The sequence below is a fragment of the Gadus morhua genome, chromosome 18, assembly GCF_902167405.1.
Source record: "Gadus morhua chromosome 18, gadMor3.0, whole genome shotgun sequence".
Taxonomy (NCBI): Eukaryota; Metazoa; Chordata; class Actinopteri; order Gadiformes; family Gadidae; genus Gadus; species Gadus morhua.
Genome location: NC_044065.1, coordinates 15,833,234 through 15,855,640, shown reverse-complemented (window position 1 = coordinate 15,855,640; position 22,407 = coordinate 15,833,234). Strand labels below are relative to the sequence as shown.

At 44.7% G+C, this 22,407-nt stretch overlaps 4 protein-coding genes across 6 annotated transcripts; 1 reads left to right on the top strand and 3 right to left on the bottom strand.

Moving 5' to 3' along the window:
* Window positions 1-986: 986 nt before the first annotated feature.
* Window positions 987-6,389, bottom strand: prph2a (peripherin 2a (retinal degeneration, slow)). The gene is made up of 3 exons (XM_030339654.1): window positions 5,313-6,389; window positions 3,733-3,979; window positions 987-2,306 (listed from the first exon to the last, which is right to left on the bottom strand). Exons 1-3 carry the CDS (start codon window positions 5,891-5,893, stop codon window positions 2,100-2,102), a joined length of 1,035 nt encoding a protein of 344 aa, XP_030195514.1. The 5' UTR covers window positions 5,894-6,389; the 3' UTR covers window positions 987-2,099.
* Window positions 6,390-7,029: 640 nt separating this feature from the next.
* On the bottom strand, window positions 7,030-8,594 carry tbcc (tubulin folding cofactor C). The gene has a single exon (XM_030339652.1). The coding sequence runs from the start codon at window positions 8,509-8,511 to the stop codon at window positions 7,474-7,476; it is 1,038 nt and encodes a 345-aa protein (XP_030195512.1). The 5' UTR covers window positions 8,512-8,594; the 3' UTR covers window positions 7,030-7,473.
* Window positions 8,595-9,003: 409 nt separating this feature from the next.
* On the top strand, window positions 9,004-19,062 carry bicral (BICRA like chromatin remodeling complex associated protein). 3 transcript variants are annotated; one of them, XM_030339648.1, is made up of 13 exons: window positions 9,004-9,239; window positions 11,381-11,429; window positions 11,753-11,798; window positions 12,169-12,211; window positions 12,434-12,499; window positions 12,723-13,964; window positions 14,048-14,108; window positions 14,206-14,252; window positions 14,381-14,430; window positions 14,515-14,660; window positions 15,279-15,373; window positions 15,877-15,979; window positions 16,086-19,062. In XM_030339648.1, the coding sequence occupies exons 3-13, from the start codon at window positions 11,758-11,760 to the stop codon at window positions 16,556-16,558; spliced, it is 2,367 nt and encodes a 788-aa protein (XP_030195508.1). In that variant the 5' UTR covers window positions 9,004-9,239; window positions 11,381-11,429; window positions 11,753-11,757; the 3' UTR covers window positions 16,559-19,062. The 3 variants fall into 3 exon arrangements, with proteins under 3 accessions (XP_030195508.1, XP_030195509.1, XP_030195510.1); XM_030339650.1 differs by lacking the exon at window positions 9,004-9,239 and adding an exon at window positions 9,246-9,488; XM_030339649.1 differs by lacking the exon at window positions 11,381-11,429.
* Window positions 18,915-22,346, bottom strand: si:dkey-21c1.4 (flocculation protein FLO11). Its single transcript, XM_030339651.1, has 5 exons — window positions 22,072-22,346; window positions 20,271-21,743; window positions 20,059-20,169; window positions 19,764-19,880; window positions 18,915-19,541 (listed from the first exon to the last, which is right to left on the bottom strand). Exons 1-5 carry the CDS (start codon window positions 22,082-22,084, stop codon window positions 19,513-19,515), a joined length of 1,743 nt encoding a protein of 580 aa, XP_030195511.1. The 5' UTR covers window positions 22,085-22,346; the 3' UTR covers window positions 18,915-19,512.
* Window positions 22,347-22,407: the final 61 nt, after the last annotated feature.

The following is a 22,407-nucleotide window of genomic DNA, read 5'->3' as shown; positions in this document are numbered from 1 at the left end:
TATCATATATATATTTGGATGTATGCAAATAAAGCAAATGCATTGTATGACTCAGATGCTTAATTTCTCCCATCACACCCCAAAATAACATTGTTTTGTTCCAACACACCATTCTACATCGTTTAATTCCCAATGTCATTGGGTCAGTGTTTGATTTATATTTTAGGATGGGCCCAATACACGCATAGGCCTACATATTTTGCGCAATGGAGAATCCCATAGTCTCTCATCAATATCTTCTCTACCTCTTTCCCTCCACCCACCTAATGTTTCCTTCCCCTGGTTCTGCTCTAGCTCCTCCGCCCCTGACGTGTTTGCTGTTCCCCTGTTCACCTGGCTAATGCTAATCCAAAGCCTCTTAGACGTCTAATCGACTAAGCGCCGGTTAAGTGCCTTGGGCCAAATACCACAAAGAGTTGTTGTCCTCATTCAATACCGGCGATAACGTTACGCACAGCGGCCTGCGATGAACCTCTCCTTGGCTCAGATACAGCAATATGTCCACATGTTTAGATTGAGCTGCTCTTCCTCTCCACAAATATCAGGCAGCACAGGCACCAAAAGTCATGCTTTACAGTTTAGAACACTTTAGAGCACTTTGAATGAGAATGTTTAGTTTACAGCTCACCATGGCAGCTGATATGCTATCTTCGAGGAGTAACGTTTATTGAAAAGATTGTTTGGTGTTAATTGTTACCCGTGAACATGGAGAATTCTGGGTATATCTTTAAGTGAATAGAAAGAATAAAACCATTGCTGCGTACATTCGTGCACAACTCACGTGCACACCGTCCTTGTGAAAGGCATGTGAAGCATGGTGCTGTTTCTGTGTGAAAGTAGTAATGCTATAATTGCTCTCATCCTATTGAGTTAATCAGGAACCCCACAGCTGCCTCAGGTTTCCTCCCTGATCTCTGCTCTTCCTACGTGGGTTATAGCTATACATGGTCTAATGAAACACAACAGCATCCTTTCAACACGCAACATTTCACACAGCACTACAGTCCTTTATTCTTTCTACGCAACAACACACACAGAAAGACCAAAAAATATAGATATGTTTATATATATATATATATATGTATAGATTGCAAAACAAACTTTAAAATGATTGAAAGATTTAAATGAATTGCATTGTTTAAAAAAAATCTTAATTTCTACACTATTTACAAGACAGCAACTCGGTTGTAGGAAGAAATGTCTGTACAAGGATGGAACATACAGAGGCTGCTGAAAACATGCAAAAGGGTGATGAATTGATAGGATCTGAGTTCATGGTGTGAGGGTGAGGAAGCAAGACTTAGCTGCCCATCTCGATCGTCCTCCGCTAATACTAGAGACTTCTACAGTCGTCCTGCCGCACTTCTTATAAATTCCTGACCTTCTCTCTGGCCCCGGCTAGGCCCTCCAGCCCTGCCCTTGGATATGCTCTCACGCATCCTGACTGGACGGTTATAACAACGATGGAAACAACCTCCCCATTACACAAACAAACAACGTAATTCTACTCCGTCACAGGCGCAAATCCAGTCTCCATTGGATTGAAGGGATGTTTGTCTATGTAATCTACTACATTTCTCTCAAAAATTATAGATTTAAAGACATTCGTTGATCAATCATGTTAGTTTCTTGGGCTATTGGACTTTGTTTCTTAACTGAGTTGTACCCTGGTTTCATGGCGGGACAAGGGGGCGGGGGGGGATTGCATAGCAACCACCATCCCCACGCTCATTACGTTCCCTTTCAACTGATCTTTAGAAGACAATGACAAAAATGAAACGTAAAAATGTTTTTTTAAAACATGTTGCATTGCATCATTCAGTGATACAATACTCACTACAGGGTGTCTGGGGGTGGGGTATGGAATGGGAGATTAAATGTTTAGCATGCTATGGTGGGAGGGGGAGGTAACCGTAGTGATGTCCATTTCGTGTTGTTTTTTTGGTCCGCCTGAAAACCAAACCTGTGTGTGTGAGTTTTGTGTTGTGTTAACTGTAAAATTTTGGTCCGAAAAAAGACATGTGATCCATTTCGCACCGCCCCTCTTAAATCACCCCGGTTGGAGGGATTTGATCTCAGTTTATGTGGGAGGGGCTGGCTCAGCTCACCGTGGCGACACCTGCCTCGGCGCCTTCATCCACCTGATTGGCTTTGCCCATGGCCTTCATGGTAGCCATGATGTCAGTGAATGTCTCCTTCATGGTCTTCTCTAGAATCCAGCCCTCGCTCTCGCTCTCCGGATCCTCCGGGTTTGCCAGGGTGGAGAGGGAGGTGTTGACGTACTGCAGGCCGATCATCACAGCCACCTGGGATTGGATAGAGTGGGAATAGATCTTCAATGGAGCCTCCACACACAAGTGCATTTCTTAGAAGAGTCACAAATATAACTATAGTGTTCAGGGGAGCACTGCATCTAGTAGCAGGAGTACTACTACTACTACTAGTATTAGTAGTAGTAGTAGTAGTAGGAGTAGTTCTAGTAGCTGTAGAAGCAGTAGCAGTAGTATCAGTGTAGTGGAAGTAGTAGTAGAAGTAGTAGTACTACATAGTATTAGTAGTAGTAGTGTAGTAGTCATAGTAGTACTACTACTATAGTAGTAGTAGTATATATATTAGTACAACTAATAGTGGTAGTAGAAGCTATATAAGTTGTAGTAGCAGAGAGAGTGGTAGTTGAAGTTGTATAGTGAAATAGAAGTAGTAATATAAGTACCACTGCTTGACATTGACTGGATTAAGAATGAGAGAAGTGAATGATAATCATAACTGAAACCCACTAAGTTTAAAAGAAACAGATGTTATTAAAGAACAAACAAAAAAGTAAAAGACAGTGAATGGTTAAGGAAATGCCAGAAGCCATCCTACAGCTAGGAGACCCAAGTGTGTCACTGTATAAACTCATGCATAACCGCGGTTCATTATAGAACTGTGGTGGGAAGTGAGCCTGTGATCTGCATGCTTATTTGCCCCAACCCACGTCTGGGTTGCCCACATAAAACAGTTTAACCTCTAAGAAAGAAGGCTTCCCAACAGAGGAATTCTCCAAATAATACTAGCAGTATTATACTACCATGAGAGCTAAGGATAAGTGTGATTGATTGTTTAAAAATATAAGACATGGCAGACTGTTGTGTTCTGACTGTAGAGTCTACACCACACACACATGTCCCCCAATGACTAAGGCCTGCAGGCCATAAAAGCACAAGGAGAGATTCTGAGTAAAGGCTGAGTGGAGGGATTAAGGTAGGAAGACGTCCATGTGACCCCTGCAGGATTACTCCTAATAGAGGAAGTGGAAGGTAAAGGAGGGGGGGTAATCTGTATTCCCATGAAAGGTGCCAAAGGCGCCAAAAAGTTGCAATATGGTAAAGAGGCAGAGGAAAAGAGGTGTGTTGGCAAGATGGGGGAGCAGGGAGAGTGTATGTGGAGGATGGTAGGAATGAAAACAAATCAAGCATGCTTTCAGGGACAAGCTGCCAACTAGGCCATAGCCTCCATACATGCCTGGATCCAAGCCTCTCTTAACAGGCCTGTCCCATTCCGGCCCAGAAAAACATTTGAACTAACCAAATTGGTTTGTATGTGGTGAAGTCTCATATTTTTGCTGTATCGTTAGATGTGTAGAAATGAAACTCAATTAAAAACCTGTCCCTCTCTGTCCGATTGAATACAGCTGTAGTATGTGAAAATAAAATATAGTCTGGGGTTTATATTTTTGGACTCAAAGATCACCTCGAGGATGGTGACGAGCAGAACCAATGCCCCGATAGTGTTCATCAGACCCCCGTAGTACGACAGCATGGCCTCGCGGCAGCCCCGCTTCCACACGTTCAGGTCCTCCGTGTAGTGGTCGTAGCTGTAGTGGGCCGAGTTGTTGGTCATCTGGCCCTGAATGCAGGGCCTGGGGGAGCTGGGGTTGCAGCAGCTGAAGGGGACCCCGTCCATCAGGTACTGGCCGTCCACGTTGCTGCCGATGCGGCTGCAGGAGAGAGCAGAGAACAGAGGCCAAGTCAAGCAGAGTTCATTTAAGTCAACAGGTTTATTTGTTAAGTAGTTAACGACCCTAACCCTAGTGGCAGAGAGTGGCTCACGCACAAATCAGATGACATAACCGGACCCTAAAAGGCAATGCACTGAAATAGAATTCATCTAGGTAGAATTGAAAGTGTCATCAAGTTCATGTTTTTCCTTCTTTGCTCTGTTAAATGTCCCCGTAATCCTTCATTTTCCATTCAAACCTTGTTTTAGAAATGTCATTGATATTCTCTCATACCGATATTGAATGTCTATAGTCAATCATTTAATTAAGAGATAAGAAAATAGATATAACTGAGGTGAGGAGACACAATAACTCAATTTATGAACAATACAAATATTGATAACTTTTTTTGTTTTATTGGCTAAGGTGTCAACTCAAAACAAAGGCCTGAAACCGGTAATCTAGACAGTGGAAAGAAAGTCTGATTTTTTGTGACGAAGCACCTCACAACTAGCACTAGAACAATCAAAGGCTAATAACAATGTTCAGTGATTCTGATATCATACGATGTTCTCTGGGCCAATCAGACCAAGTGATTTCAATCTATTCCGAGCATCTCTTCAGAGCCATGTACTGATTGGGGAGGACATTAAGCCGCCACCAACAAGCAAATGTAATCCAAGAGATTAGTTAACCAGGACAGGTCGTAGTCTTTTAAACACTTGAAATCAGGTAAACTTAGAACATCAGTATTCTTAAATCAGTATTCATAGTCTCAGTAGTATTCATAGTCTTCATAGTTATACCAAATGAAACCACAATGAAAACAAAAGTGTTGAGGTGATTGGCCTCGGTACATTTTGGCCAAGCTACTTTGTTATTGGTAGCTATACTGGCGTAGTGAGCCCCCCCCCCCCACTTCTCTTATCCTTTAAACTGCATAGTAACCTCTGCTTCCAAAACCCTGTCCATCCACGTCATCACCAGCCCCAACAATCACCTGATGATCTTGTCAATAGAGGAAAGTGGGCCCCACATGTAACCCCTTGTGCAAATCCCCCCCCCCCCCCCCCAACAAGTCTTCAAATAACTATTTGTTTCTACAACCATTTGTTATTTAAAAACATTAGATTGGAGAAGATGCAAAAGGCTTGACGATTTCACAAATTATTATTTCATCAATCGTCGTTTCAATCGTCAATTGTTGAGGTGACCTTTAATGACTGATATATGTGTTAAAAAACATATCAACTATTTTAATGACGTTTTGGACATTAGCTAATTTTTGGTTTAAAATAGGAGTCGAGGCCGCAGAATTCACCAAGTCACTTACTCTTTCACTGCTTTTGCACTGAAGTCCAGGTAGCGGTTGCTGACCCACTGAATCTCAAACCAGTCACGGTAGTTGTTGTTTCCACAGCAACGGAACTCGATCTGCATCAGGTCCAGGGTCCTCTTCATGTAACATCTTCCAGGTGTGTCGGTGTCCTTGTAGAACTTCATGCCGTTCTTCAGGCCCTCCGCCAAGGTGAACTGCAGGGGGATTCTCATCACGAAGCACAAGAGTGCTGTCAGAAACAGCAGCACGTTGAAGCCCACACAGGACATCAGGAAGGGCTTCAACATGGGTTGCCATTTTGCGAACTTAGTAGGGTCCAAGGAGTCGTAGCACACCTTGCCCCCGAAGGCGTTGATGCCGCAGGCTATGAAGCCCACAAATATCAGCAGGTTGGGCAGAAAGTGGCTCTCATTGTTGTCCATGAGTTCTGAGCGCTTACGCAGCTCGATCTTGAAGAAAAGACCCATGCTCAGGACCAGCACTCCTGCCATGACAGAGAACCAGTACAGGAACCAGACAAACTGGGCGAGCTTCACTCGCTTTTTCAGATCGAATTTGATTTTCATTAAAGCCATGATTGAAGCGTCTCTACTAATAAAAAATAAATAAAGGTGAGGTTAATCTACCACGCTGAAAGCTACAAGCTTTCTAGGTTTTTAAAGAGAAAAATCTATATGAAGAGCTTCCCAGTGGTCCAGCTTGCTGCTTCAGATAGCACTCCCTAGTCCCCGCGAGAGAGTCCAACCGGACAGTAGAGTTAGCTCAGCCTGTAATCCATCCCCCAGCACAGGAGCAGAGATGAAGAAAGCAGGTGGACTATGAAGACGCACAGCGGCTAATACTTCAAGACCATGTTCCTTCTCCTTCATCCAGAATCCAAGAATTCACAGTGGATAATTAAATTCACTTTCATTCAAAGCTTTCCAACTATTCTCGTTATGACCACAGGTGAGGCCAATTGCGATGTTTCCTTCCCATAGAGAGGAGGAGGATTGCGGAGGATTCTCATGATGGAACCCAAAGTTACAGTACGTCATGCTAAGCCCATGTAAGAAGCCTAATCCCATTTGCAAAAATCCCCTCTACTGAAGATGAGCCTGATCGTAATCTGCAGTTAGTGTTCATAATTGGTTTGGGTGTTCACGTGGTCACTGTTGCCTTAATTTAACACACCAGAGTTTCAGTTAATACAGGCAATGGTTAACAAAGAACATGGACTTGAAGGTGGACCTAATACATGGAATTGTCCATTCAAAGATCGGTCCATGAGTTCAACATACACTGTGATGCAAATCAGTGTCACACGGGACCATGCAAACAAGAGATTGAAAGGATAAGGCTTTCAGGATTGCGACTAAATGTGATATTATTGTATGGGCCCATCCAAGATCTGCAGATTCATGCACTATTTTAGGACGTGTATATGGTCCACTTCATGGATAATGCATGACACTTGGCATGTGAAGTAATCACCAGCAACACAAACAAATTTGACCTACAGACTTAATTTTGGACCATCTCCAACTGTAAGTCGGTTAAGGCTGTACGAAGTAGTACAGGCATTCAACCATTTGCTAAAGCTATAGTATTCCTGGATTTTTTTAACTAGGACTATAACTGGGCCAAAACAAATTAGCAAAGAAAAATAAGCAGTAACTGCACACAAGATAATGTCAATGATTGACCTTGAAAAAAACTAGAAGAAAAAATATTAATGCTCATCAAAACACTTTAATTAAAACAAGCAAAGCCATCATTAAATATCGGTTGAACAAAAGTTGTAAATCACATGTAGATAGTAAACAACATCACTAACATGAAAGGCACATGTTTTTTGTCTAGACATCCTACCGTGCCTTTTAATCCAACTCCTTCTGAAGATCAATTAATTATTCAACATTTATGGACATTGCATGCAAGTGCTTTATGTCATTCGAAGCAATAATATGTCACAATTGCTTTAAGTTCTTTAGCTGAACGTTTGATATTGATGAAATGGCAATGACATGTAGTGTGTCATAAATAACCTTGAAAACATACAAAGGCCAAAAGTTCTGTTAATAGGTGGATTGCAATGTAGTTTAAGAACAGCAGACATATTTCATTCACATGTTGGTTTTATAAGAGTCCTATCGCGAGAAACGGAATCCTTCGTTCAGGTCTCCCAAGTTGTTTTTCTATCCTCCACAGGAATGAGAGCCCAGTTAGGTGACTGTGTTGCAGCAAGCCAGTTAAAATCATCCACATGGGACCAGTTGTTGCGGGCGAGGTCCAGTCCAGACACCACATAGTCCTCGTCCAGGGTTGGATAGGACCAGGTAAACGGAGCGAAGCTGACCCCATGGCAGTCCTCGATGATGGCACGGCTGGTCACATGCAGGTACACCTGTGTGGAAGTGGTGTTGTGTGTTCTCAGCTGCTGGCAGGGGAGAACGAGGGTGGTGTTGCTACAGTGGTCCACGAATACAGAGCCAGACACTGGGCCGCAAAGGATCTCACAGCCACTCACGTTCTTGATGTGTAGTGTGCTGGGTGAGCCAAATAGACGAACCTTGCAGTTTGTCAGTTGAGACAACAAAACATCATTTTTATTGATCTCCCCTGCCGTTTTGGTGAGAACCACATCATCCATGTTGGAAAAGCCACATTGCACAGTCTCTTCCACCTTGCCAATATCAGATGCTGCGGGTGTTTGACCATCGATAACAGTCTCCCCAGCTAGGGTTGCTGGTACCGTGTCGTCGACCTGTTCGGTAGCCTTCGTACGGGATCGGAAGGCGAATTTCTTTTTAGGCAAAGCCTCATCTCTCTTTTCGGCGAGGGATGTCTGCAGTTTTTGCAAGGCAGCTTGTGCCTGTCTTAACTCGTATTGCGCCAGAAACATCATGCTGTCATTCAGAAACTTTTGTAATTGTTGTGTCTTAGCAGTAGCCGCATCCAATGTTTGCGTTGCCGATCCCCGATCAGCCCCAGAGCAAATGGATATCAGGTCTTCAATGGCTGCCCGGTCTCTGTTGAACGCCTTAGTGAAAAACTCACTGTTTTCGTCCGCGACCGAATGGCTTTCTTTGGCCTCCTTCCTCCGCTCGACCTCGTCCAGCCTCGCCTGCTCCCGGAGTAACATTCGCTCTGGGATCTTGACGACATTGCTTGAGATGTCATCACGATTTCCCTCACTTTTATCAACATCCATGTCCTTTTTGCACTGCCTCTGACTGAGTTTGTTGCTGAGGTCTGATGCGGAAGTGTTAATGTCTGGTCTCAATAAACCGGATCCTCATTGGAGGAATTGTGACCTGTCAATATGTATACGGCTTTGTTATTGGTTGTAGACTCCAATGGGTTTTTTCAAACTCATCCGTTCCTGCGTCAAAGTGTAAATTACATTTACAAAAGAGGGTCTTCATTATAATTCTAGTACATTATCTCTTATCGATATGTTTATTATTTACAAGAAAATATACATGAACACACGCTTATTGCAAATGACAGTATTGTTCCAAATAGGACGCATGAATGTAATGCCTCAACATTAATATTAATTTAAGGTCCTATGTTTGGTGATGGTGTGGATTCATCTCTATAACTACCATTTATAGGTAGGGCTACCTGTACAACGTCAAGGTGTGGCACATAGATCGCAGGACCGCCCCCTGCTGTTACCACTGCGCACGTTTAATAATATTATCGTAATATTTATCAGAGTCAAGCAATATGCCAAAATAATTCCTCGTTCTGTAACATTGGGGATATTAGGGTAACCCTCGTTTATAAATCCAGTATTTCGCTCTTTAATCGTGCTGAAGCTCCATCGTTATGACTGTGGGATGCTTTGGGCTGCCTTGTTCTGTGCATTACCCCAACCACCCGTGCGGTGATGGCGAGGAAACCCCGTTGACAAGGCACTGCTTTTTCATGACGGTGAGTTTCCCTTTGAGTGTATTATAATTTTGTGATAAAAATTTCAAGGAAAAAACACACACAACCTCCTTCCTCCCTTCCTTCAGGGAGGGAAGAGAGTTTGAGCCGCGAGGAGAATCTATCCGAGACAGAACAAGGACAGGGAGACAATATATGAGTGGGAGAGGGAGAAGGAGGAGGAGAAGGAGGGGGGAGCAAATTAAAAGTTGCCAAATGGAGATATTGGGTTTCAAGAGGAGTGAGACATGGGTAAAGGGTTTGCCTCTTTCCGTCGTCTTTATGTTATGCTAATCGAGATAAATATTTATGGCTGGACTAGATTTAGTCCGTTAACATTGTCGACGAATTCGAGCCGCCGCCGTCCTCCGCCGGGGCGACGCCACCGGGCTGCTAGCTAACCGCGACAGGCCGGGGTCGACGAGTCAAAAACATCCCGGGCTGACAGCCACTCGACGAACACACGGCGATCTCCAAACGTCCCGAGGATGAAATGCGTCCGCTTCGCCAAAATCTAGAGAAATGTGACGTTTTGCATGCTGGCAGACGAGTTAAATAGGAGACAAACGAGAGCCTCCCCAGCAGAAAAGCGAGCACGTCAGCGCCAGGCGGCGGCCAGGGGCTGGAGGATAGGCGTTTGTGCTGCTTGAATGCGATTATCATTCTGTCGATTCAGTCTATTTTTGGAGATAAAATACGCAAGCTGTACATTTGCTGGCTTTTGGCGAAGTTAACGTCGGTGTGCGGACACTGCGGGAGTGTTCGGGGCGTTTTCAGCCCTTAGCTTGGTAGTCCTCGTAGCATAATGCTAGGGCGTGTTTATGCTGTTATTTTAACCTTAGTTTCCCGATTTAAATGTTTCCCCTTTCTCTAAGGTCGTCCTATTTCAGACGACTTGTGTAAGAAATGGATCATTTTGTATTTACATATTTTATGTTAGTGCGTACACTACGAGGCACTACTACAACTAAAGCCTACTTTTTATACTTGCCTTACATATCTAATGTGTGACCGTGGATTCAATTATTACTTTCCGAGTCACAAATCGTGATTACATGGATATATATTAAGTGGTCATATATTATCCATCTGTTTCATTAACGTTACACAATATGGGGAGGTTTATTATTATTTTCACGCCTTACCAGTTATTACCAATGTAGCTGTTTTGTGAAATAAAGTGTATTGTTTCAATCGTTTCGCTTCATTATTCTGGTTAGGTATAAATCATTTTTAAAGGTTTATTTTCTTCAAAACTACCTCGCCTACGTTCAGAACGATCTTTATTTTAAAGACAAATAATACACGGCCCACGACAGGCTGACTACTCGCCTTTTTTCCAATTTATATTCACACCTTTTTAAACCAAAAGCATTTCCTTGCGCCCGTCTTTTGTATGGCATATTTCTTGTATTTACCCACTCGCATATCACTGTTTAATACAGTAGCTATGCCTTTCTTTGTTCCACTATAACTAAAGATGGTGGCCAAACGTGTTCAGCCATTAAGGAAACCCAGGAGAGGCTAACAGCCATTTTGTAGCAAGGGTGCTGTCACTTTTACATAACACAGTGGCAGCAGCTCTTATTTTGTAGTGCGTACAGATTAAACAATACATATAAACTATGTTCCCAATTAATTCAAATATAATGATATTTTTGATGATCCATCTTTTGAACTGCCCATTACATAAAGCCTGGCCTACATTTTTACTTGACATTTCCAGTCTGTAAGGGCCAAGTCCCTAAGACATCCTTACAGCTGCTAAATACTTGAATGCCTATACAGGCAGACAAGGCAGCCCTTTTTTGAATAAAAAGGAAACATAGAATTTTCAAGCACACAAGAAGTGGGCTAAAAGAAGCAGGGCGTTGATGAAGCTTGGATAACTGTTCTATAGTGGTGTAATTGACAGCGGAAATGACCAATCCCTGGATGGAGGAGGCAAAGGGGGAGGGGATCTGTGTGTCTGTGCTTGGCTCTAGTAGAGGATTATATACAATACTGTTCTTATCCTATCTCTCCCTCCCACCCTCTACTACTCATGTTGTCACTATTGTCCCACACCTCCCCAACCCCTCCCATCACTCTTCCACTCTACATGTCAAACTTCAACCACATCTTGCAACCCTGAACCACTACAGGAAATAAAGGGTGTTCAATGACTGATTCCATGCTCCCTGCCAGAATACTGTGAGTGGATGCGTCACAAACTGTCACAAACCACACCAAAGATTGGCATGCAGGTTAAAAGTAAAAGGCCTCGTCTAAAATCACAAGCATCACCCTAGGCTAAACACGCCCATTTCTAGAATAGCATTGATATGATAGCATTCAGCCTTTAACGTGTGACCTTGTATAACCCACTTCATTTATGTTAGTCATGTATCTAGTTGAACGTTCCATTCTAACCCCTTACCGGACCACATCATTTTTGTGCACATCTCATGTAACTATTGCGGTCTTCTTTCCTTTCTATGCCTGCCCCATCACACCCGCTTCACCTCACCTCGTAGGTGTCATGGATGATGAGGACGACCGCCGTCTTCTGGATATTATAGGGTAAAGAAGACATTAGAATACTCGCTCCATTTGTTGCATGTGGGGAGATAATCCCATTCTTAAGGATATGGTCAGAATATTTTCCCTACTTGACTGAAGACTTTGGTCATTCTTTCCTATACTTTCATTCGCTCGGCTTTTCCCTAGTACATCATGTTGCCATGAATAAACCCAGATGAGAAAATTGGCAATAACAATACATAATACATGTGCTAACAACCACAAGTTGAATTATTCCATTGCATTCATTAATCAAAGCTATTAAACTAATGTAATTGCCTGCGATTTGTTGCATGCAATTATCAGTTCATTTAGCAATTACTTGTTACACATTCTAAAACTTGGTATCCTTCCCTTTTCACAATCACAGAGATGTCGATGCATTGAACGACTATCTTCATGGCTGCAAGTCTGTAAGTACATCATCGTACTCCTCAATTATAAAGTGTGCACGACACTCGGGGTGCTGATTACAAGCTTATACAGCAGTAATACCTGACACTAAAGAAGCTAAATTAATTCAGTTTGACCCCTGAATTGCATAGCCGATGAATGTGCCTTAAAGAACACCATAGATAGCATTGGCATAGTATTACAGTGGAGTTGAGAGTTGATACTTGTTTATTTCCCTACAGATCGAAGAGGATGACGTGACAAATGCAGCCTATGGATCGGATGGTTCTTTCTTCGCTGGCAACACTGTGAGTTTGCTTTCCTTTCCTCTTACCTGACTGGATGTTCAGGATAAAATAACCAAATGTTATATAGTCCAGAACATTCAACGACACTGGATCTCATTTACACTTTTTAGAGTTTTAAAATGTATTTGTGTCAATGTATGTAATGTAATACAAAATATGTCTAATTTTATTACATTCAAATACTGGTACTTATATATGTTTGTTTTGCAACCAAAAAATGTAGGCCGGCTCGAACGCTGGCATCAAAGATGACTCCTCCGCCATGGGCGAGTTTGGCCCGGACGCGGGCGAAGGCCTGCAGCTCTCCAGCAGCCTGTCGTTCATCGAGGAGGAGCTCGGCCCCGGCCGCTCCCCCGGGGCCGAGGACCTCGGGGGAGAGGACCAGCCCTTCGACATCCTCCAGAAGTCCCTCATGGAGGCGGACATCACGGAGCAGACGCTGGCTCAGGAGGCCCTGCTGGACTCCCAGCCGGCGCCCTCCCCGGTCCAGGCGCCGGCCGCTCCCTTCCCCTCCCAGCTGGTCTCTGGGGGCTACGGGGGGGCGCTGGGGTCGGCCACCAACACCACCGCGTCCGTGTTCCCCGCCAACCAGTTCATTCAAGGGGTGTCCCAGTTGCCCAACGGCTCGGCCCAGCACATCCAGGTGTTGGGCTCCTTCAGCAGCGGCGGCGGCGGGGTGATGACCCTCAGCAGTCTGGACCGATCCCCCCAGATCGTGCTGAGGCAGGGGGCCCCTGCAGGGGCCACGGCAGGGGGGCAAGTGTTTGCCCCGACCCAGGGGCAGGTGGGCCTGCCGTTCAAGAACATCCCCATGCAAAACATTATCATCCAGAGAGGCCCAGGCGGGGCCCAGACTATTGTCAGACCGATCCAGCCCAAACCCCTCGCCGCTGGGACCCAGGCCGTGTACAGCCTGGGTCTTCAGAGCACCCCCAGCACCATGGCTAGCATAGTGAACGCCAATGCTGCTGGTTCGGGGGCACATTACACAGCCAATGGCTCCATCGTGGTGCACTCTCCTCAGCAGCAAACGCAGGGCCAAACCAACATCTCAAGCGGGCAGTTCTTACTGCCCAGCTCTCTGTCGCTCGCTCCTTCCAACTCAAACTCCGGCCCGTCCGACGGGAACACACTCGTATCCAATCAGAACACAGTGCAGATAGTCACCGGACAGAACTTCACGGCCACCCCCGGCGGCCACCTCATTGTGAATCAGGTTAGCACTGGTCATGTGGGCGGTGCGGTGACTCAAACGTGGACAAGTTTCACGGACACCAACACGGTGCAAACGTCGTCTACTTCAGCAAGGCTAACCCTGGTTGGCCCGCCGACGACTGAGGTCGGAGGTCAAGTGTCAGCCGGCTCTGTACATCGCCTCCTGGTGACCCAGACGCCCAGCGGCACTGCTCTGTCCCATTTGCCCGGTACTGATGCTACTGTAAACGACCAACTAGAATACAGACAGGTAAAATCCAAAGTACTTTGTTCTGTTCTATTCCTCTCTTTCTAGTCTATCATCTGTCTAATCGTACCATCTCTTTTGACCAGGATTCCCAATCACCTGGCCTCAAACAGGATCCTCGACAGCCAAAGCTGCTCAACCTCCATGGTAACATTACTTTATGTGTTGGTTTCTCCATGTTGTATAAATGATATACTTTTAGCTGGTCCTAATAAAGCTGATCCTATTGTTTGTCTGACCCTAGCTGTGAATACCATGATGACAAACCAAGATTCAACGCTAAACGTACAGGTACTCAGCCTGCTCCTCCTTCTCTTGGCGTGAACCAATCTGTCTGGTACCATTTCAAATCCTCCCAGTGCAAATATGATTCTTGAAGATTTTTCTGTTTAAATGATTTTTGATTTCTTTTGTTGAAGGTCAACGCACAGAAAAGGCCTGCTTTTCCACCACTTAGCAAAGGAGGAATGTGAGTCCATTAACATTTCCTTTTACGACTTCGTCAATTGTCCTGGCTAGCTTCCTACACTAACCGTCGCACTTCTAATCCCAGGGTTATTCAGCATCTGAGGAACGACCACGCTGGCGTCGATACCCCGGACCTCCGGCGCTACACTTCATTGGACGACGCGCTGCACAGACTCCTCCCCTACCACGTGTTCCAGGGGACTCCGCCCAGCATCCATGAGTTCTCCCATGGTACACCTGACTTATACACTGCTCTTTCGGTTCCCCTGCAACACAATGTTCTCACAATCCTTTCACTCTCCTTGACATGGGAGGCCTTCAAGCATTCACACAGACAAATGAGGAAAGTTAATTTGAAATAAGTTGTTTAAAGGGACGGGCCTTTCGGTGAATGTCGGCATGTATTGCTTATAGTTCAAACACACGTACTGTTAAAGGGCTACATCGAGATATCTGTAACTTGGCGTTTGCTGGGTTTGGCATTTGATTTCCGTCTGTCAACTATTTGACCACATAGATTTCAGCTCGGTTTACAATGTCTATTCTTGCTGAGTCATCAATTCAGTGGTGTTGCTTAGTGTCTTGTTGTTTAACCAAGTTAATCCTTTCACAAAGCAATATTGCAAAATTGAACCTGGAAGGGTGCTAGCAAGAACATGGTGGAAATCCAGAAATACACCCTGTTTCAATTGTGTTCGATCAGAACAGTCAGCTACACCTGAAATGTAGTAATCCGTAGCAGAACCCTAAAGATCTAGCATTACTATTGTATTACTATAAACTAGAGGGCTTCAATTATCTGTGGCCGACATCTTAAATCTTTTCATTGTTTATCTTGTTTCTGTACAGTGGATGAGGAATTTGAGACTGTGGCCACTCAGGTACTAAAGAGAACTCACGTCATGGTGAACAAATACAGACGACTATTAATGGTGGAGGCGGAGGTGGGTGCAAACCTAATAAACATTAACACTTTCTCTTCTAATACTTATTTATATCATGCATATGGAACGGTTAATGTTCAACCATGCTGTTGCTAAAGCTCTGTAGTTAAACCTTGGTTGAGACTATACAGAGCCTGGGCCGGAAGCAAGTTTTTTTGTGGATTTATCAGTCTGTACTCCGAGAGAAACTCATTCCAGAATGACAACATTGATGTTTCAGAAGACGATTTTATCAAATGTATTTCTATTCAACTACATTATTTTAGCTTGCCTTGATATAAGATACGATCGGCTGTGGCAGCACAACGGTGATAGCGCTGTAGAAAAGTATTGCAAGAGTCTTGAACTTGAAAATCAGGTTAAGTGAGAGTGTAGTCGGATTTCAAGTCCCAAGATTTTGCCAAGGAGTCATTTATTTTATCTATTCAAAGACTGTAGACGTATAGCTGAAGGCTGATTGGTGAGACTAGCAGATGGTAAATACGGTTGCCCTTTTCCTGCAGCGTACATGTCCCTCGTCAGAAATGGTGATGATTGACAGGACCTTCAACCAAGAAGAGCGCACCTATCTGACGCAGGATAAACGCATGGTGCTCGTGGACCCAGGTGAGGAAGACCGCAAGAACCGACCTTGGCTTGGCTAGTGGGTTTCTTTCTATTAATGTCATTTCAAATGATAGGTCGTAAACCGCTGCTCTTGGTTTGTCTTCAGACGGATTCTTTGAGGACTTCTGCTGCGGAACGAGGGCCAGCGCCGTCCCGGAACCCTGCTCCTCTCCGTCCCCGTCCAGCCCCGGTTGGAGACAGACGGGAAGAGACTCCACCCAGTCCCCTTACAGGACAGACCGTCAGCCGGGGTACGGAGACCCCGGCGGGGGGAGCGGAGGTGTCGGCGGGCCCCCTCTGGCGCCGCCGCCGCACCTGGAGGGCAGGGGCGTGGCGGACATGAAACGGACCCAGCAGCAGCAGCACTACGGGGCCAGCGTCCCCAGCAACGACAGCCTCAATGCCACGAGTCATTATCCCCTCGCTAACCCCTCCTCCGCCGCGGTGGGGGACACGCCTGCTGGGCCCACCCAGTACCAGCCCTCCAATCCCACCCAGTTCCCCCACCAGCAGTCCCCCTCGCCCCCCGACACAGACTCTGTTCTGGAGGCGGCCGTCAACAGCATTCTGGAATGTTAAGTTTGGCGTGTTTCTGAAATCCACCCCCCGGTGGGTCTCAGTGTGGTTCTGTTTTAACTTTTCTTTGTCACTTTATAGTCCCAAAATGTTTTTGGCGGTAAAACCGGCGACATGACTGAGTGAGCGACACTTTTTTAAGGAAATAGCAAAAAAAAATGAACTTGCAATGAAAAACCCTATTATCTAATGTAGCAGGCTTTTCTGTTGTTGTGTCAGTTAACTACAGGCTTTTGTAGAGAGATGTAGTGAATCTGTGAATTCTTCTGGTGCCAGTAAGAACCACCTCGATGCACTCAGACTTAGAATAAAGGGGAAGCTTTTGAGATCTATGGGTTTAAATATCAAGGGGAAATATCAACAAATAATTTGAATCTTTAAAGAATCAAGATTCCTGGTCTCCTAGAGTAGCCCTCTTCCCCATACACGTCTTCACTAGTTGTGCCAGCACCCAACTAGCTATGCTAAGAGGATAGGGATAGATGGAATAATGACTTTGTGCCTAAGAAGTTCTCGTCAATCTTTTACAAAATAACGTTTACATGAAGAAGCCTTGTTCAAAAATAGGATTTGTTTTTTTCACTCTTGCACTCGACATTACAAACAAGAAAACCTTCACTCCGCCCACAGATTACGTATTTTTCATGGCAGTGTTTATACGGATCACCCCAAAATTGATCTGCAGTGCCAGCATTGAAATAAGGCGGTTTTGTCCACCCGGGCAAGCTCAGCCTCAGTTTCACAATCATCAGATGAAGTGGTGAATGGCAGGAACTGAACAGAGCATATCTGGAAATCAATCGTTCCTTGAGCCCACCTACTCTCCAGCCTACCACCCCTGGTAATACCAAACCCACTATGAACCACATGTGAAACACCAGTAAGAATTAGACCCATTCATTTGTTGCCTAATTTCTCTCTTCGTCCTTTAGAATTTCCATTTATTTGGCATTTTCCTTTTGTACCTCAAAAGGTATGTGCGTCCCCACATGGACACATTCCCACTACAATCAGCTTTGTGCTGTGAGTGTGTCTCAGGGGTGCTACAGCCTCAGATTGAGGAACATGTTACACGTGGACACACCCTACCCCTTCGTCCCACTTATTTTTGGTTCCACTGAGATGCCAGTGTATTAAATGGTTTGTTTCCGCATTTCAGCCTTGTGTAAATGCTAATATGAGGGTAATTTGTTCAGTGGTTCCCTGAAGGTTCATTGGTTGATTGATTGTATGTACGTTTGATTTGCCTTCTTCCGGTTGCTATGTATTGATCTGTATACTCGCACACATCCAGTTATGTGAGTGCGTTGCCCCCTTGTTGTATGTGATTATTCATCTGCATACAGAGGCTAGTTCATCTTTATTCATTTTTCACACTTCTGTGTTAGCCACCGCGGATGATCCACGTCCATAGTCTCTCTCCCTCACTCTCTTGCTCTCTCTCTCGCAGCTCAACCAAAATGAATTGGAGACATTCAGGCCTTGTTTGAGGGGTTATTTTTCGTCTCCATGTACTGGTGACAGCAGATGTGGGACTTCAGTTTGACAAAAAACGGGGGGCAGTGGAACATTCCCAAACAGCATTTTGTTGTTTTGTTCATCGCCCAAAGCGTAAACAAACAATTGTTTTGGGCCAAAGAGTTTTAGGTGTAGGTTTTATTGTAAAAAGTAAATCTTATTCGGATTCAAATTTTCAATTTCAGTCCTATTTATGTATGCATTTTGATATTGGATAAGAGATACATGACTTGAAGGAAGCATGTGTTGAACAAGGAGTGGATTTTTTTTTTCCCAGTTGCCACGGGGACCACATTGCAGATCAAAGCTGTTTGATAAATGCTCCTTTTGACTTCTGCATAGTACAACTCATTGTCCACTGGTGTGTGTGTAAAACACGCTCCTGTGTGGTGAATGGGAGCAGACTAAAAGGCCTTCCGATGAGTGTTGAGTGCCAACAGCCACTGGAGCCCCCCTAGACCACACCCCCCAGAGACAGATGACCAATCACATTCATTATTTTTTGAACCACAATTCATTAGCTGAATTTCCTCCTAAAATGGAAACCTAATTAATTGCGTCGCTGCAGTTTCATGAAAATGAATCAGTTCTCTCCAACAATGAATAGTGGGGAGAAAAGGGGGTCAAACAGTAGACATGGGTGTCCGTGGGCCTTGGGATTGTACTGGGCTTTACCGATCCGTTCCAGAAGGTTATTTCGCTTCTTTTAAATCCTTGTCCCTATAGTCACTGCGGTTTTTTTTGTATGTATCACTTGATTTGTAAATTTGTTTTGTATAAAAAGGAAAAGTGAAACAAAATATTTATAATTTTTGTAAGGAGAAAAAAATGTCAAAAAATAGAAAATTGAAGTTATTTTTTATTAAGTTGCCTAAGAAGTTTTGTCAGGAAATCATTTAAAAAGGACTGTCTGTTCTTCATTTGTAGCTAATATGTGTTCACTACAACAACAAAGAAGGTCGATAATAAATTGATTTTGAATACAAACATAAAAACGCTAAAGTTTCTTTTCAAGCATTTTAAACTAGCTTTATTCATCATGTTATTTTCATTGTAGTAATTTCATAAAATAAATAGATTTCATATGCCATTTCCAACTTTGGGCAGTTACTTTTTGCCCATTTATAAAGAAATGTAGGAAGGAAATTCGACAAGCTCTTTGGTTTTAGTAAAACACATCCAACGGTGACACCTAGTGGTCCTTACAGAGAGCAACGTTGAACGCAACAAACAGTTCAAGTGTCTATTTCATAAAGAATTAACTAACAAGACATGGATAAATGGCTTTTTGCATAGCTTCTTCATCAAAGTTCCTTTTGAAAAAACAAGCCAAATTCTGCACACTTTGTTATGACCATCTCAGCGGGCGCCGTGTATAGTAACAGTATCTAGCTTCACTTCCCTCCAGCCACACTACTTCTTCAAACACTTGGCCCAGATTAATGATACTTCCTCCAACGGTCACTCTCTGCAAGAGAACGAGCCCACACTGTTATTGATACACGATGAGTCAGCTGAAATACTACGCTGCAGTTGTGTCCTTCAGCGGGCACCATTATTATCAATAGACGTTATGACACTAGGCTTGCATGCAGCCACTCCCATCAGCTCTTGCTCACTAATCCCCGGTTGCTTAAAGAATTAATAGTTGAAGTCACACTCTCTGAAAAGACAAACATCAAGCACTTACTTATATGGGGGTAACTCCACACGTAGCTGAGGACACAGTAGCCGGCCAGCAGCATGCTCACTCCTCCAATCCCACCTTTCCTCACATCAATGTACCTCCGGTAGTACCACCGCCACCCTGGAACGCCAGCAGATGGACAAGGAAATGAAGCGACAAGAGAAGGAACGAGAACTGGCCACAGCTGATCCCTGCAACATGTAGTGTGTCCTTTGGCCTCTGGATGTGATGGGATGTGTGCAGACTGCTTTGCATAGTGTGTGATTTGGGTTCTGGATGTGGTGGGATGTGTGCTGACCTCTGTGCAGGGCTTCCACCGCTCCCCGGGGCCGGCTGGGGGCGTTGATGGCCAGCCACAAGGGCAACTCACCCAGGCGCACCTGTCCAAGTCGGCGGCCAGCCAGGTTACCTGCAACACCATCAGTGTTAGTCGAATGCGCTTTCTCAGCCTCGTATTATAACGTATTATACTCACACACATCAAACTCCCATTAGCCTTGTCATACTAACCCTCAATTGCATTCTTCAATTTCAAATTTCTGATGATGACTTCTGGGTCCTTTGTTCTAATTCGGCCCGTCACTCCCCCGGACTCCTTGTCAACAGAGAGGTTCAGGGGGCCGGACGGACACTGAGTCGGGGCTGAGGAATTAGCACGTGCTTGCGTTGCTTCCACGGGCCGGGTTACTGATGAAGAGGTGGGGAGGAGTGCCATCTCGTACCGCTGAATCAGACCCGCTGTACTCGGCGGAGAGGACTGCAGGGCGGGGCCCTGGAGGGCAGGTGGTGACAGGTAGGTGGTTCCGGCCGGTATAAAGACCTCCTTTTCAGGGGGAAATGCAGCAAGTCTTTCAACAGGCGACAGTTGCCTCCCTTGAGGACTGGTGTCGGGTAACTGGTTTGATGGAGAAGTGGATGTTAACAACGGCCCGATGCCATTTGCATTTCCAAGCGGTGCCTGAATACCAGTCTGATCTTGACTCACATCAAGTGGGCCTCTGACTTTAGTTTCAACAGGTTGCCAGTCCCTGGTCGTCAAAGGGCTTTGGATATGGTCCAGTAAGCTCAGTTTCCCTGGCTGGCCGATGCCCTTTGATCTCCTCAAGGTGTCCTTCACATTCTGGAGAGTTGCCCTGCTATGAGCTCTATCTACATTCTGTAGTCCCCCATCCTCCCAAAACTCGGTGGGGCTCTGAGCGGTTCCCGGGACACCATCTAACGGGATTCTCTCATTGGAGGGGCCGGACATTTGAGTTGTCAGAGGCGATCGACCGCTCATCTCCTTCGTTTTTGAGGCACCTCTGAGATGGGTTTCAGGAGCAAGACGAGCTGGATGTTTTTCTCCAGCTTCTTGCCTCCTGGTTGATAACAACGCTGCAGAGTTGACGGTGTCTGCTAATGGCCGAAATGCAGCAGGGGGCTTGTCTGATTGGATAGGTTGGGGTTTGGATTGTGCTTGCTTCAGTGGCCCCTTTGTAACCTGTTTAGACGTGGCAGTCTGTTTCAGAGCACTGGAAGTGTTGCTCGGTTTGGAAGGAGAGGGCAAGGGAGCGGATGGGGAGATAGAAGAGGTTAAGGCAGCCATCTTGTTCTGATGAGCCAGACTCTGTGTCTTCTTCTTGGATGACGTTGGCTGTGAAACGGATGGTGCTGGCGACCTGACTGGCGATGGCATCAGCAAAAGTGATTGGTTATATTCAGTCTTCAATGGTGTTGATGGAGGCAAAGAATCCAACCTTGAATCTTTATCATTCTTTGTCGACAGGAGAGACTTCGTCGGCGACTCCTTGCTGGGCGTGCTCTTTGTTGCTTTATCTGATGAAAATGAAGTTGCCGTAGAAGACGTAGGAGGTTTGGACAATGTTTCCTTGCTCGCAGTGCGGTCATGTTGGGTTTGCGATGGTTCAGAGAGCTCTTTGGCCTTGCAGTGGGGCAGGTGGCCTTTCAGTCTTTTGAATGTTTTGCCACAGTACGGGCACACACCTGTCCGCAACACAACAAATAAAACTATTATAGTAATGTTTGCAAATCTTTAAAATTAGATTCTAACATTTGGACACCAACTTTCTGACCAACGTTTGTTTCATGGCTAATATAAATAAGTCTTACTATAGGTCAAAACTATTTCCCAACTATCAGTTTCTGAAATAAATATATTCCCCAAAGAATAATACAAAGCACAAACAAAGTTTATAAAATAAAACGACCAAATTTTATAAATAGACTACCTGCCCTGAGGGACAGGTATATGTTTGAGTACACATGCGTGACATTCAACACCCTGTTTTCCAACTGGTTCGGCCAAACTCACCTGTCGTGCTCATCTTGCAAGTGTCTGCAAATACAGAAAATACCAATTCTACATATTTTACAACTTTCAGAATATTTCAACCCAGCCAACGCACACGCACGAACGACCTTGATAAGTTGTCAACTTGTCAGAATAAGACTAAGTGAAAATCACAATAACGAAGTAGATAGCTTGCCGTATTATTATTGTGTTTAGAAAAGTGCTCAACACGTGTAGAAGAGTAATACAGTTGTATGTGTAACTCATTGCGTTTATCGCGTAACACTGTAAAAAAGGACCCCTTGGGTGGTAAGTAAGATGGCCTGAATAAAAAAATTAAATAAAAAATATATGGCC